Source organism: Aphidius gifuensis, linkage group LG4 (genome assembly GCF_014905175.1).
Source record: "Aphidius gifuensis isolate YNYX2018 linkage group LG4, ASM1490517v1, whole genome shotgun sequence".
Lineage (NCBI taxonomy): Eukaryota > Metazoa > Arthropoda > Insecta > Hymenoptera > Braconidae > Aphidius > Aphidius gifuensis.
The window spans coordinates 9,643,743-9,659,943 of record NC_057791.1 but is presented as its reverse complement, the minus strand read 5'-3'; the positions used below and the strand labels follow the sequence as shown (position 1 = coordinate 9,659,943).

The 16,201-nt window shown below is 28.5% G+C and overlaps 1 protein-coding gene and 1 pseudogene across 1 annotated transcript; both read left to right on the top strand.

The window, feature by feature from the left end:
• The first annotated feature begins 481 nt into the window (after positions 1-481).
• Positions 482-1,033, top strand: LOC122853831 (baculoviral IAP repeat-containing protein 2-like). Its single transcript, XM_044154248.1, has 3 exons — positions 482-545; positions 630-803; positions 903-1,033. The coding sequence occupies exons 1-3, from the start codon at positions 482-484 to the stop codon at positions 1,031-1,033; spliced, it is 369 nt and encodes a 122-aa protein (XP_044010183.1).
• Positions 1,034-13,150: 12,117 nt separating this feature from the next.
• LOC122853830 lies at positions 13,151-14,413 on the top strand (annotated as a pseudogene).
• Positions 14,414-16,201: the final 1,788 nt, after the last annotated feature.

Here is a 16,201-nt window from a genome sequence, read left to right as displayed (position 1 = left end):
GCGAGTTGTTATTGGATTTGTTAATAACCGTGGCTTCAATGGTATCAGGGGTCATAATCCATTCTACTTTCAACATTTCAATATAAATTTTCTATGTCTCTACGTTGATGGTAAAAAAATACCCGAAAAACCGTTGCAGCCTACATTTGCAGATAAAATATTTGATACTGAGGCATATCATACACTTTTTTCTGGTACTCGTATTTATTGCATCATGCAAATAGATAGAAATAGTTATAGCAAAAAGTTATACGTTATTTGCTTTTGACTTAACACCAGATCTTTCAGCACATAGTACTGGTCATGGGAACTTAATTAATTAAATTAAATTAATTAAAACATTCTTATTGTAAATTTCGTTGAATAAAGAAATAAATAAAATGAAATAAATAAAATTGTTTTTTGTTCGAATTATTCCCTCTCCTTAATTTTTAAAAAATATATATAAAGAGAATTTTAAAAAAGATGTTTAGTTTAAAAAATGGCTTCATCAACAAGCATGGTGATGGCAGAACACATCGAAAAACGTACTTGGTTTGAATGTGGTGAAAGATTGTTGTATCGTGTATAATCCAATCGACGTGAAAGTTTTGAAACATGGCCATAAACTCATCTTTTCGATATTTTAGAATTGGCTTCTGCCGGATTCTATTATACAGGAGTTAGTAACTTTGTATGTTGTTTCGAATGTGGGGTTAAAATTAACGATTGGACTTTGGGTGATACTCCTTGGCTTGAACATCATCGAAACAAACCAAGTTGTAAATTTGTACGGCGAATACCATGTGCAAATGTCCCTGTGGGTATCCACCCTGACGCCGTGGCTGTACCTACTTACTACCCTTATCGGAAAAATATTTCTCCTGTAATTTCACCGTCATTCCGTTATTCATATTATTCAGCTGATGTATCAAGACTTGATCATCGAGAATTTTTAAGTCTTTTTGATTATGTACCACCACCGTACCCTGATCCACATCCTGAAATTGATCTTAAAACTGCCAAGGTTCGACAATACTTGACTGATGACTGACGCCTGAAATTATATGGATATTGGCCTAGACACATGAGCCAGACAAAAGAAAAGCTAGCTAAGGCAGAATTGTTCTACACTGGTACTGGTGACTACGTGCAGTGTTATCACTGAGGTAATGGTATAAAAGATTGGCTCCCGATATACCTATGGATTACCACAGTATAAATGAAGATATTGGATTCAAATGTAAAATTTGTTTTCAAAATAATTTAGGTATATTATTTTTACCATGTAGACATTTTGTTTCTTCTAAAAATTGTTCAACTGATTTAAAAAAATGTGTTATATGTAGAGCAGATATTAAAAAAGTGTTACGGCCAATTATTTCATAAATATAAAAATAAAAATAATTTTTTAAACAAATATAACCTGTCTTGTAAATTACTTTACCTATTCATATACCTATGTTGTAAATTAATTGACTTAGTCAATCACAAGTCGTGATTCAGGCCATACCATGGCGTATACAGCATTTTTGATTTTTTCTGTAGTTGTGAAGATAATTGAATCGAAAGTACAAACACCGGGTTTGTATTATAATTATATCGAAAACGTGTGTCTAACGAGTAATAGTCTGCAACTTACAACGTATATGGATGTTGACGATCTTCTCAATTGTTTACCGAATATTTTACCTTTGCGTTACTTTGATGCTGATTTAGGTGGGGATGGTAATTATACTAAAGAAGACCCAGGATTGGCTGGTCTACATAAAATATGTCAAAAGTATGAAGCAGATAAAATTGTAAAATAATTGTAACTTTGTATCACGGCGACTTCCTTTTTTGGAACAACAACGAAAAAAAATCGCAATGTATACAAAACAAATCAATTCATAAAGACGTTATAAAAACAAAACGTAATGAACCCCTATCGTGGGTGCAATATCAAGCACATTATTTGGGATTCTGAATAAAGACGATGCCAAGATGATTAACGGAGAAATCAATAAATTAAAACGTGATAATAAAAAAACAATTTTTGTTTTAAATAATACAACCCATTTATTACAAACAGTACATTAAACCTAAAAGTTCTTTGATTCTTATAGTCCAAGATAAAAGTGAATACAGTACAGACGTTAATATCCAGGCATGTCAGTTTTCTCCAGACGTACCAACATCTTTTTGTACTCACTCTTTTCCTTTACAAGATACAAGAAATATAAATTCATGTGAAATTAATTTATTGATGACAAACACCAAGATAATAAGAAACTCTTCAGCAATATTTACAAATGGCTGTTGGGGACTATTTATTTGAGGAAATACAGAAATCCACTGAAGACAACACAAAACTTGAACCGGGTTTTATGGACCCATGTTTGCCTCTATTGTATAATGATATTTTAGTCAAGAATTTTGATCAATTATACGACTTTATTTATCCTGCTACTGCACCAAACAGTTTAAATCCTGTGGAGTATCGTGGACCAACACCTTCTCATTATGTAGACCATATGGACAACGACGCTAAATGAAAAATAATTTTGAATAGGAAATGAATGAATGAATGATTTGTATTTAAAAAAAATAAATAAATAAAAATAATAATAATAATGAATGACTTGTATTGAAAAAAAAAATAAATAATAAAAAATAATAATAATAATAAATGATTGTATTTGAAATATAAATAAATAAATAAAAAAAAAATAATAATAAATTCCTTGTATTTAAAAATAATTTGACTTGTATATTTTCCCCTACCTCTATAATAATAATGATAATAGGAATTTTGGATTTGTCTGTGTTTTCGAAAAACTACTTCAGTCTTTATTTGGTCGCCATGGATATTGCTATTGCTGTTCTCTGTTTTCTAGAAAAAGATTTTACTTTTTCACCAGAAGAAATCGCTGTGCTTGGTATAAATGAAAAAATAGCTGGTCATTGGCTATTAACGCCCCCTTGTGACTTCACAACTATCTCAGCGTATGGCCGTTATGGAAACTTGACACGTACTCGTAGACTGAAATTAAATTGGTTCGATGGTGAATCTGAGGAAGCACAAGTCATCAAAATTTTAAGGGCCATCGCATCAAAAAGCAGACTTATTTTGAGTTCTGGTAATGAATCCTGTGAATATCTCGAAGAAGTACCATGTACGGCAATTCGAGATGTTGATAAAGAGAGATTTTGGCTTGAATATATCAAACAATTACTACCGTCAACAACCTGTATTCACCATGGGCTACAGAAAGAAACAGGATGCGCCCTTCAAGCTGCGCGTCAAATAAAAAAGTGGATGAAGAATAGATATGAATTTGTTAAAAAAAGAAATTATGAGGAGGCTGTACCAAAACATTTACGTGTACCTCGTGAGCCTGATATAGATTATCCGGGAAGTATACACGGTGTGGATGAAACTGATATTTGAAATAAAAATTGTAAAAAATATAAATTTGAAAAAATAAAAATTTAATTTATATTTTAAAAAAAAGTCTTAAAATTCATTTCCATAGGTTAAGAATAATATTATATATTCTTACCGTTGCCCTGTGACGTCACCCATGCATTTTTATTCTTCACGCGCCCTTACTCATACAACTTATACCATACAATCCCATGCAACCTATACACCCACCCCACACACGCACACACACATACCTCTCACTCGCACCCTCACCTCTCACTCGCACAATTACTATTTTATTTTTTACTCTACTCGGGCCCTGTACTATAGGCCCATGCACAACACACACTCGAAGGAGGAGGGAGGAGCCGCGTTCCTGAGATTGCCGAGAAGAGCCTCCTTCATCATAAAAAACCGACAACAATGGTGCTGTACTTTATACACCATCAAGTTCAACATCATTACATGACATAATCAATAATCATATACCAATTGTTACTTGTTACAAAGTATTACTTCATCATAAAGTACAACAACATTATATCCAAGAACAACAGTGGCACAGTCACCACCTGTATCTCATCATCAGCAAGTTTCAAGAACAACACCAACAGCGAATATCGCTGATCAAGCTGATCAATCATCAAAGGAAATCGAAGGAATCAACTCTACAACAGTAATTTTATGATACAAACTTGATTAATATTGTGCGATGAAAAAACTTGTTAACTATTCCATTTAATTTTCATGGATTATATTCAATTTTAAAAACAGATAGTGAAGGACAAGCCATTTTGTCAAGTGCTCAAATACGATTGAAACAAAAAGACATTACGAAAAAATTTTTATGACCACGAACTCGAAACGAATTAACAAGATTCATCATCAAATATGAAATTGATAAAGCAGCAAATACTTTGCCGGACAACAAGTCACTAGGAAACTTCATGTCAGTAAATTTGATATCGATTTTAATTTACAATAAATTTCATCATTTTTGATGTGTAAACATCTTTAGGCGCGGGTGACAGTTAGAGTGAAATGAATAAACCAAAAAAAGAGCGTCCTATCCTTCGACGGATGTTAGCCTGACTCCATTACTATAGGGATCTGACCTATAGGCGGGGTTTAGTAGCAACTACACACACTCACCGTGTCCGTGTGCCAACATGGCGCATTCCAAATGGTTTTTGGCGCTCTTTTTGAAAAATAATACAGTATTATTTGAGTGTTATATTTTTATCATATTATTATGGATCATTTTTAATAAATTTTTTCTACAATAACAGACGGTCTACTGTTTCCAAATTTTTGTTTTTGATTAGGCATTTATTGGGCTTTAAAAATATATGAAATATTCAAATAAAATTTTTTTCCAGTAAGATTGATATAATTCTCTACTGAACATATATGTATAGTTTTTTTTATACGCTCTGAAAAAATACCAGCCTCGACATTCATTTTTTTATTATCAATTTATTTATTGTTATCTATAATCAATATTAAATCTGTATACGTATCTTGACACTTGGCTACGACTCACACCACTCCACTATTTGTATGTGTTGGTATGTTCTGTATGTATTATATTATTATTATGATTCCGACCATTTGGAAATAGTTTACTATTCGGCCACCAGATGCCATGGTGAATAGGTCCGAACCTCATAATAAGCGCGATGGTAGATTATGTATAGTGTAATAAGTTATCCAGCGGTCGGTAACTGTTGTCATGAGGCAATTTTAAATAATAATGGATTAGGAGATGTCATTTATAATTGAAAAAAAATATATATTCAATGAAAATACAAAATAAATTTATTTTATATTCGGAAAAAATCTCAAGTACATTTAAAATATATACCTATTTGGACAGACATGATCAAAATTGTTTTGAAATTTATTTATTGTTTTTTTTTTTGTAAGTTTTTTCAAATAATTAATTGAACATAACATTTTGTTTTTTTTTTCATTTATTTTTATAATCCATCTAAAAATATATCTTTCCAGCTGCACATATATAACTGAATATTTGTCAATATATTTAAATTGAATATTATATATTTTATTTTTGAAATTCTAACTATGAAGTTCAAAAATCAGAGATATAGATATAATCAAGATACAAAATAAATTTAATTTATATTCAATTTATATTTTCTCTAAATAAAAAATAAATATAATTCATATTTGAATTATATTTTTCAAAATTAGAAAGTAAATTTTAGTTATATCTGATTGATATTTCAAAAAAATATAAAGTAAATTGAAAATTTACGTCATTTAAATTCGTAAAAAGATATACCTAACTAAAATTTATTTTCGATTTACTTTTTTTTTGTAAATTTTTGTAAGTAGTATAGTATAGTCAATCGAAAATTTTTTTTTAACTAAACATTAGTCAGTTAAACGTTTCAGCTCCACATATATAACAAAACATTTCTATTATTAGTAATGATGATCATTAGTAAATAATTTATTACAAATAATCAACCATTCACTATTATATTTCAATTAAAAAATGATATATTTATTTTTTGCAATTTTAACTATAAAATTTTAAGATTAGAGATTTAAATGTAATCAACTTGAGGAAGATTTTTTTTATTCCTTTACTCATTAATTCCTTAACTACTGCATTTTCTTGGTATTTTTATTTATCAAAATAAATCATATTAATATTATCTGTTAAATAAATAAATTAAAATACCAAGAAAAAGCAGCAGCTAAGAAAAAATGGAGGTATAGAATTCATGCAGCTTACTTTTTAATTTTTTCCGTGGCCACTGCTTGTCTTTGGTTATTATTAATTTTTTAAAATAAATCACGTGTATTTCATTTGTTAAATAAATTAATAAAAACCAAAGAAAAGCATTAGCTAACGAAAAGACGAGCTAATTAATTGATGTCGCTTACCATTTAATTTTTCTGGCTTCATCAATTTCTTAGCTTTATCTTTTTCTGAGCTCCTGCTTATTTCCTTAGTTCATTTAACTAATAAAATACATGTCATTTATTTTAAAAAATTAAATAAGTATAAATTCATCGTTTCATAATCAATAATTGTATTCTATACAAAATATTAGCAAAGTTATAGCTACTGCCCTTCTTTAGTATATTAACGAATGAAATTGATGCAATTTATTTGAATAATTCGAAATATCAAGTCATCAAAGAAATTAAATGACAAGCGTTATCAATTCCAATTATTAATATTAATTTGAATTACAGCAACACGCCGAAGATGTTTACACATATTCTGCGAGTCTAGATGGCTCACAAATTTTTTTTTTGATTCATGAGTCATATTTTACTTTATTATTAAAATATTTTGATTTCTTAAAATAATATATAATATGATACAAAATCTATATCTTGAAAAACAATATTATTATCTATTTATTTTATCTTTACTTGAGCATTATTTATTCATTGCTTTTCATCTTACTATCCTTTTCATGAAGATATAAATTAATAAATAAAATACACGTAATAAGTAATAAATCAAAAAATAATGTTACATCAGAAAATTATTATATTCTAATCAAACTTTGCAGAATACCAAGTGACAAGTTTAAGTTTTTGGCAAACCAAGTGGTGCCAACTTTTTCTGGTGAACTATCTGAGACTTATTACAGACCATTTTGTGTGAACTCGTTGGGTCAGCAAATTAATGCAGGAGGAAAACTATGTTATCATTATCATTACAGACTAACCCGTTTACGAGAATCCGGATTGTTGAAATTAACAAAAGACTATACACAAAACGATGAAGTTATTGAAGTACCTCAGGACATAGAAGAAAAACTTATCAGGCTTGCTGTTTTGATTCAACCTTGGACTGAGGTCATAATTCTTCGGACTGATACTTGGCCTGCTCGCCAATCTAAATTCAAAAATAGTTCAATACAAGTTGGTGACTACTTAAAACAATTCCTGTGTTTGAGAATCGATAGAGCTGTTGAATTATTTGAAATTAACTTTAAATTGATGTACCCTGATAATTCTTCATTATTCATTCGGGGGTGGCTTCAAGTAAAAGAATATTTGTTGAATAAAATTGAAAATTGTACTAATCAAAGACGCCTCGGAGAAAGGCTTGATACACGTATACCCAACGCTTACGGCAGGTAAACAATAAATTTTTTATTATTTTTTTTTCATTTTATTTTCAGTAAGTTCAACAATTTTATTTAATAAATCAATAAAATACATCTTCATTATTATTTTAGATGGCCAAGATGCTGTGATTTTGCATTTATTACCATATATTATTTCAAGTAGTAATAAAAAAAATCTTTCTCGACGAAACAATAAAAAAAAGTACAAATAACATTGACCAAGAAAAAATTGACGACAATATTGACAATACACATTTTTATTATTGAGCGAAGTAAATATTCACTTCAAGAACGTCATGATGCGTTTTTAGTCCAGTTACAGGTAAACTATACTAACTATTTTTAATCTTCTTGATTAGAAATGAAAAAAAAAAAAATATTTTAATTGTAATATGGAGTACTTCTCTCTTTCAGTAAACTTGATTTAATTTGCTTGTTTACTTTTATTTGTTACCAATTTTTTTTTAATCCATTTTTTTGTAACTTTTATTTATATTTTTCAGTCTGCTGCAAATATAGGAGATATTTTAACTTCAACAAAACGTCGAACTCAACCTTTGCAACATCAGCCAGTACCAGTTATTGTTGGGTCAATAATTCAACCAGCTGGTTCATATATTGTTTCAGAAGACACTGTTTATTCAGTTGGTTCATGTAGAAGAGCTGTTGATTGAACGCTCAAAACCTGTTTTGTTCTTTTTTGCCAATATCTGATCTGCAGCTCATCTTTGTGGCTATTCATTCGACAAGCTTTCTTCAATATCAATACACCATTTAACAGAGTATAATTTGCATTGAAATCTCTTGTTGGTGAAGTTAAAAGTATTTCACGTAATAAGAATTTAATTTGAATTGAAAGTCAATATTTAGGTAATATTAAGGTAAATATTTAATAATGTTAAAGATAATACCATGAATTGCTATTTATGTGAAATGATTATGATCAATCATAAAGAATTGATAAACCACACTGCATCCAACCATTCGGACGAAAAAATTTTTAGATGCCCCGAATCATGATGTACGAGAAGTTTTTCCATACTTAATTCCTTCGAACGACATCGAAGAACTGTTTATGAAAAATATAAAATAGTTTAAAAGCAGTGAATAAAATTAAAGATCCATCTTTAAGAATAAATTTAAATAATTAAACTTCAAATAATAATGTCTTTTCACTCGAATCACCACAAAATAATTCAACACCAGATTTTGATTTCACTACTTCCAACATTAATGATAAAAATATTAACAATGAAAATGATATAAATGAATATATAACTTTGTTTTCTTCAAAAACACCAGAAGATATAGATGTAGTTTTATTAAAATTTACTAGTAGTTTATATAATATGGCTCAAATACCTCGAAATAAAATTGATGAAATAATAAATAATGTCACTGGTTTATTGGGAGTTAGTTTGAATTTAGATCAGAATGATATTCAACATATATTAGAAAAAAAATACAATATCAAAGACACAAATTTTATTTCTGGAATAATAGAAAAATTGACCGATCAATTCTTTTTAATTAAAACGGAGCAAAAACGATTTAAAAATTTAAAAGCAATAGAATATTTATTCCCCCTGAACGTTATCAAATCGGTGAAAGAAAAGATTTTCAAAAATATAAAAATACGATAATTTATGAAACTGTTCCGCTTTATACACAGTTTATACCAATTACAAAAGTTTTGAAAATATTTTTTGAAATGCCGGGTTAATACTCTAAAATGCAAAATTATATATCTGAACTTGAAAATGGTGATGATAAAATAATTAGCAATTTTATTCAAGGGTCTTTCTGGAAAAACAAAAAAAAATCATTTATCAATAAAACAGTGATTCCAATGGTAATATACTATGATGATTACGAAGTAAATAATCCATTCGGTAGTTATAAAGTCTTATCAAAGTGTAGTGCAGTGTATTTTTCAATTCTTTATTGACCACCAGATTTGCGCTCCAAGCTAGAAAAAATATTTTTATTTTTATTATCTAATACCTTAGATAAAAAACAAGTAAATAACCAATGCACTTTTTATCGAGCAATAGATGAACTTCGTTTTTTATTGGACAAAGGCATTAAAATCGTGAATGGAGATGTAACCACACGTATTTATTTCTCTTTTGAATTAATGCTTGGTGATAATCTAGCATTACATACTCTTCTTGGTTTTAATGAATCATTTAAGTCAAATTATTTTTGCGTTTTTTGTATGATAAATAGAAATATGATAAGTGAAATATTTAATGAACATTATTGTACCATGAAGAATCGAGAATTGCATAATATGAACATATAAAAATATCTTAGAAATTTTTAAATGGTATTAAAGACACACATTTACTTATACTGACAACTTCGATATGTTTGAAAATTTAGCTAAAGACGTTATGCATGATTTTCTTGAGGGTATTTGCCAGTACGACTTAGGCTTAATTTTATATCAATTTAGTTACATTTCTAAAAAATTTAGTATACAACAATTAAATATGATTGCTAGTTTGACATTTGATTAAAATAAGAAAAACAAACCAATTGAAATTGATGAGAAAGAGCTGAAGAATAAAAAAATTGAATTCTTAATCAGCTGAAAGGTTAACATTCATTGTCAATTTAAGTTTTATTATTGGTCATTTTATAAAAGAAAATAATGATCATTGAGATTCATATCTTAATTTAAAACGAATAGTCTCTATTGTTACAAACACAGTTATTACTAAGAATACATAAACATCATCAGCCAGTGATGGGTAATTCGATGCTTTTCAGGGTATCATACAATCATACGTGTATGATAGAGTGGGTATAATCAAAGTGGTGCCAATAGCGGGTTCAGATCCGCTATATCCTGCTTTTCGTTTGTAGTTGGTATAGCAGAGTGACGTCACTTCTGGGCAGCTTTTCGCCTTTGGCACTACTCTGCTTATACCCACTCTAGTGTATGATAGTTGAAAGTGCCCTCTTTCTTTATAAAATGAACTAAATGATTTATTAAACCCTCACTCACATCACTGTACACAGCTGTCAAACTGTTTTTTTTCGTTACACGATAAATAATAAATACATTCATCAACGTGTATAAAAAATTTTATTAGAATTAAAACATTATACGAGAAAATATTTTAACAGTTAATATTATGACTTCTTTAAAATTGGCTCATAAGTTCGCCTTGAATATATTCGAGTACACCAATATGATGAAAGAGATCAACTTGGCAAATAGGTTTTCCAGATTAATATAATACGTTCCTCATAAAAAACGACAAGGAAAATATATTTGCGATATTGAGTGATGTTGAATTATCTGTGGGATTAAAATCTCATAATTACTGTATTTATTATTTTTTTTTTTGCAAGCTAATGAAACTATCTTTTGTCCTGGCATTTCATGATGTTCCTTAGAACCTTTGAAAACCCTCCTTGCCTACATATCATGTCTATTATCTCATTTTTTTATTGTAATTTTTAAGATTATTTAAATAAAATAGACACAATCATTTTTCCTTAGTTGATTTATTAATAAATATTAATAAATTCTTGTGACTACATATTATGTTGGATGTTGACATATTGTTTTTGGGTGATAAATATGTGGACAATGGCGGATAGGCAAAATGGCTTCAGTAGAATAGTTTAAAAAGTGAAATGTAGATGCGCTCTGAATGTGTGGTAATGGAGATGTATCATACTGTATGATACACCGGTATTATACCTACCCAACACTGCCCTCGGCCTGCAGTACAATTCACAGGGCATTTCAATTTAGAGCTTCTTTTCACCACTCACGGCGCTTGTGAAGCTTCTGTATGTAAAATCTATATAAAAAAAATTTTTACAAGCGCCATCAGCCGCAAAAAAAAGCCTTAAATTGTATGAAATTTGCCCTGTGGATTCGGGTGCTGGGCCAACAGAGAGACAACTTGATAAATCGAAAACTCGCTATGAGAAAATCCCATTTGAATATTTGAAATTATAATGTAGGAGTTCTGACACTACAACCATATTAAATGAACCATGATGAGAAATTGGCTGGATTTGTGGCCTCGGCCAGCTAACGAACGCTCCCTCATACAGCGGACTTCAGTGTTCTATATTTTTTTTTGGGGGCAGAACTGACTTTGAGTGACAGAAAAAAAAGTAAACACCAAACCCACGTTTCCAAAGTATTTGTATATTATTTTAATTGACAACCCATTATTTGCTATTTTCGATATTGCAATAATAATTGAATCGTTTTTAAACTTATTAATATTCAAAAATAATAAAATAATAATTTTGTTTGTCTGGCACTAATCTAAATTAGCAAACCTTTTGCATTGTCTTTTTCTGAAACAAAATTAATTATTTTAAATCTCATTTGTCAATCAGTTATTCATTTAATTCGTTTATAAATTTTCAGGAGGACCAAAGGTGAAGTGACAAACACAAGGAATTTAAATATTATTATCATTTTCAGGAGACAGCTTTCAAGACGTTTCAGCATATATTATTCTGTTAATTAACCAGTTGGCGACGAAATTATTATAAGCTTAAACTTTCGTATATAATTAAAAAATATATTGTTTGAATCATAATTTGTGATTATTTCATTCAGTAACAATCAAGAGGCACGGTAGTGCCTCGAGTCAAGTATGAGAAAGAAAGTTTATGTGTGTTGATGAGAATATGTGTGAGATGAGATTTTAACTACTACTACCGTGCCTTATTATACATCAAATATTTTGTCCCCTTCCGTCGCGAATCTATTAGAAATTTAATTAAAATATGATAGAGTTAAATGAGGATGCTGAGGTTTGGTAATGATCCCATAAATCGATGTCGAGCTTTTTTTTTAAAAAAAAATCAGATTTTTCCGTTGCTTAATTATATTTAAAGCATAATTTTGATATTTACGGTCTTTTCATTTTTCTCAAATCGACCAGATTTCTTTCGTTCAGTTGGTAATGGTAAACTTTGCAATTATTTCTTTTCTCTTTTTTTGTGTTGCTATATTGGCTGCACTGCATAATTTTATTATTATTTTATTTATATTCATTCATAACATAACCTCCAGAATATGTTGACTCTCACGTCAAATGCAGTTAAATGTAAGAAAAAAAATAAACAACATAAACAACATAAATATATAAATAAATAATATAAATGAATATTGTTTATGATGAGCTCATAGTTCAGTAAAAAAAATCCCAAAATGCACTCATGATTCTTGACAGCATATAAAAAACATTCAAGAGTTGCTTGTCAATATGGTCCTGAAAAATGTCATCAAGAAATTCAGCATCTCATGACAAATATATTTTATTTTATATATACATACAAAACATCCACCGAAAATATTTAAGGTATGTATCATTTGTTCATTTATTTATTTATTATTTTACAAATTATCATTTTATAAATTTACAAGGATGAAAGTGTATTTTCATTTGATACACCGGTAAAATAATTGTTTAAAAATAATGAATTTATAAATACTTCTAAACATGAAAAAAAAAAAATTTATAAATTATTTAATTTATACTTCTAAACATAAAAAAAAACATTTATAAATTATTTAATTTATATTATTCAAGGAATCACCAAATGGATTATTCATCAGTTTGAAAACATTTCTTGTTTTTAGTCATGACTTTGTTAAATATAATGAAACTTATGAAATAATAATGTTACCAAATTTTACAAGTATGATATATCCATCAGTTGATTTACCAGAACAGGTATAAATAGATAACGCTAATAATAATATACAAATTGAAATATAAATAAACATATCAAAATTAATTTTACAGATAATAAAATCGATTACTGGAATATTAGAAGCTGAATCAGCAATTAAAATTGCTGAGAAGAGAAGCGCTGGTACATGGGATGGTAAAGCAAGAATAATAACAAAGTAATTATACAAAAAAATAATAATAAGTTTAAGTATAAATATTTATTTGTTTTTTTGAATTTTTAGACATGCAACAACATTGCCACAATTGAATAATGGTAAAAAAATACCACCAAGTAATTGGAAATGTGAAAAATGTGATTTGACACAAAATTTATGGTTAAATTTAACTGATGGTAGTATATTATGTGGACGTAAATTTTTTAATGGTACTGGTGGTAATGATTAATGATCATGTAATTAACCATTATCGTACAACTGGTTATCCACTTGCTGTTAAATTAGGTACAATAACAAAAAAAGGTAATGGTGATGTTTATTCATATGATGAAAATGATATGGTTGATGATCCAAATTTAATAATACATTTATCACATTAGGGTATCAATATTTCAAATATGGAAAAAACTGAAAAATCAATGGTTGAACTTGAGCTTGATTTAAATCAAAAACTTGGTGAATGGGTTGCATTACAAGAAGCATCAAGTAAATTAATACCAATTTATGGTGCTGGTTATACTGGTTTAAATAATCGTGGTAATTTATGTTATTTAAATTGTGTTATGCAAACATTATTTATAATACCAGATTTTATTAAAAAATAAGTTGATGAATCAGTTAATATATTTAATGATAATTATAATGATCCAGCAAATAATTTCGATACACAAATATCAAAACTTGGTTGTGGTTTATTATCTGGTAAATATTCAATCGAACCAAATAATAATAAATTAAATTAAATAATGAAGATTATAATCGTCAAAGTATATCACCAAGAATGTTTGAAAATTTAATATCACGTGGACATCCTGGTTTTTCATCAAATCGTCAACAATTGATTGTTTTGAATTTAAAGTTGAAGAATATAGTAGTTCTGGTAAAGTAAAATATTCATATAGACCAGAATATTTATTACCATTACCAATACCACTCAATTGTGCAATTAATAAAGATGAAGTTAATACATATGAAAATGATAAAAAAGCAGCTGAACTAAATTGACAATCATTTGATAGAAATAATACAATTATTAGACCACATATTAAACTATCATCATGTTTAGAATCATGTTTATATTTATTAAAAAAACAACACTCACACTTTTTTTACAACAATAAACCTAGATGGCATAAAAATCAACGTGTGAAAGAAAAAAAAATAAATAAATACCAATTTCACGTGATAACTATTGTTCAGTTGAGGAACAACAATCAGTAGATGTTTGTAAATACTTTTTTTAAGAAAAAAGAAAATTGGGGAATCAAAAATTGACGATAAATAAATTGTAAAAAAAATTTCTTTTGGTTTTGTTTTAATACAAATTATCTTTATTTAGTTTTAGTTGAGTCTTAATTTTTTTTTAATATTCAGAAGGTTATTTTTTTTTAGTTTTTCAGTATGTTTATTTACTTATTTATCAAGAGGCACGGTAGTGCCTTGAGTCAAGTATGAGAAAGAAAAGTATTTGTGTTGATGAGAATATGTGTGATTATGAGAGTTACCCTGGTGGAAATATTACTCCGGCATTATTCCGGCATTTCTCCGTTTTTGGCCCATTTCCGGAGAAATTACTCCGGCATGAGGTTGATGGCGGAGAAATTATTCCGGTATAAAAGTAGTGGCAGATTTATTTTTCCGACATTAATCTCATGCCCGAGTAATTTCTCCGGAAATGGGCCAAAAACGGAGTAATGCCGAAGAAAGCCGGAGTAATGGCGGAGAAATATTTCTACCAGGGTAACTACTACCGTGCCTTATTATACATCAAATATTTTGTCCCCTTCTGTTTCTAATCTTTTAGAAATTTAATTAAAATATGATAGAGTTGAATGAGGATGCTGAGGTTTAGTAATGATCCCATAGATCAATGTCGAGCTTTTTTTTAAAAAAAAATCAAGTTTTTTCGTTGCGGTAATATATATTTAAACCATAATTGATATTTACGATCTTTGCGTTTTTATCAGTTTTTATCAAATCGACCAGATTTCTTACGTTCAGTTGGTATAAAACTTTACAATTATTTTTCTTCTCTCTCCTAGACGTCTCTCTTTTTTTTTAGTGTTTATATTTTAGCTGCACTGCCAATATTAATTTAAAGTGGACATTTAGCTTTCTGAAATTTTTTTTTTCAAAAAGACTTTTGCTATTTATATTTATACTTCTTTAATAATTTATCTTCATATGTGCATCTATTTTTTTATTATTTTTTTTTCTTTTAAATAATGCTAAAATGGCTACGTGCAATAGAACTCACATTTTCTTGATTTTTTTTTAACAGATTCTGCCAGATTATTTTTACCAGGGATAGGTTAAAACAAATCAATTACAAAGAATAATAAGAACTAGGGTGCTATTCTTGGTCCCGTATTGCGAGAATTATAGCAAGTCTTGCAATAACGATTCGCCGACAAGAAATATTAGTCTTGATAGAAAAACATGAAGGTGCTTTTTGTTGCTTTCATGTAAATTTTACCTAATTTTTGCATTTGCATACCACAATGGCAGCTTCACATGAAAGCAACAACAAGCGCCTTCATGTTTTTCTATATCTTAAGATAAAAAATATTTTTTGTATGGGGTAGTCTAAAATAGACAAGCTTTGAACACCTTGTTTATTTTGATGATCAGGACGTATGATATGTTGTTATTTTTAATTGTAAACGATCAAAAAACTTTACAAAAAGATATGATATCAAACAAAAAACAAAAATAAATTTTTGTACAAAAAGGAGAGTCAAGTATTCGAAACTATTATTTTTTTTTTTTTAAACATACAAAAAAAGAGAATAT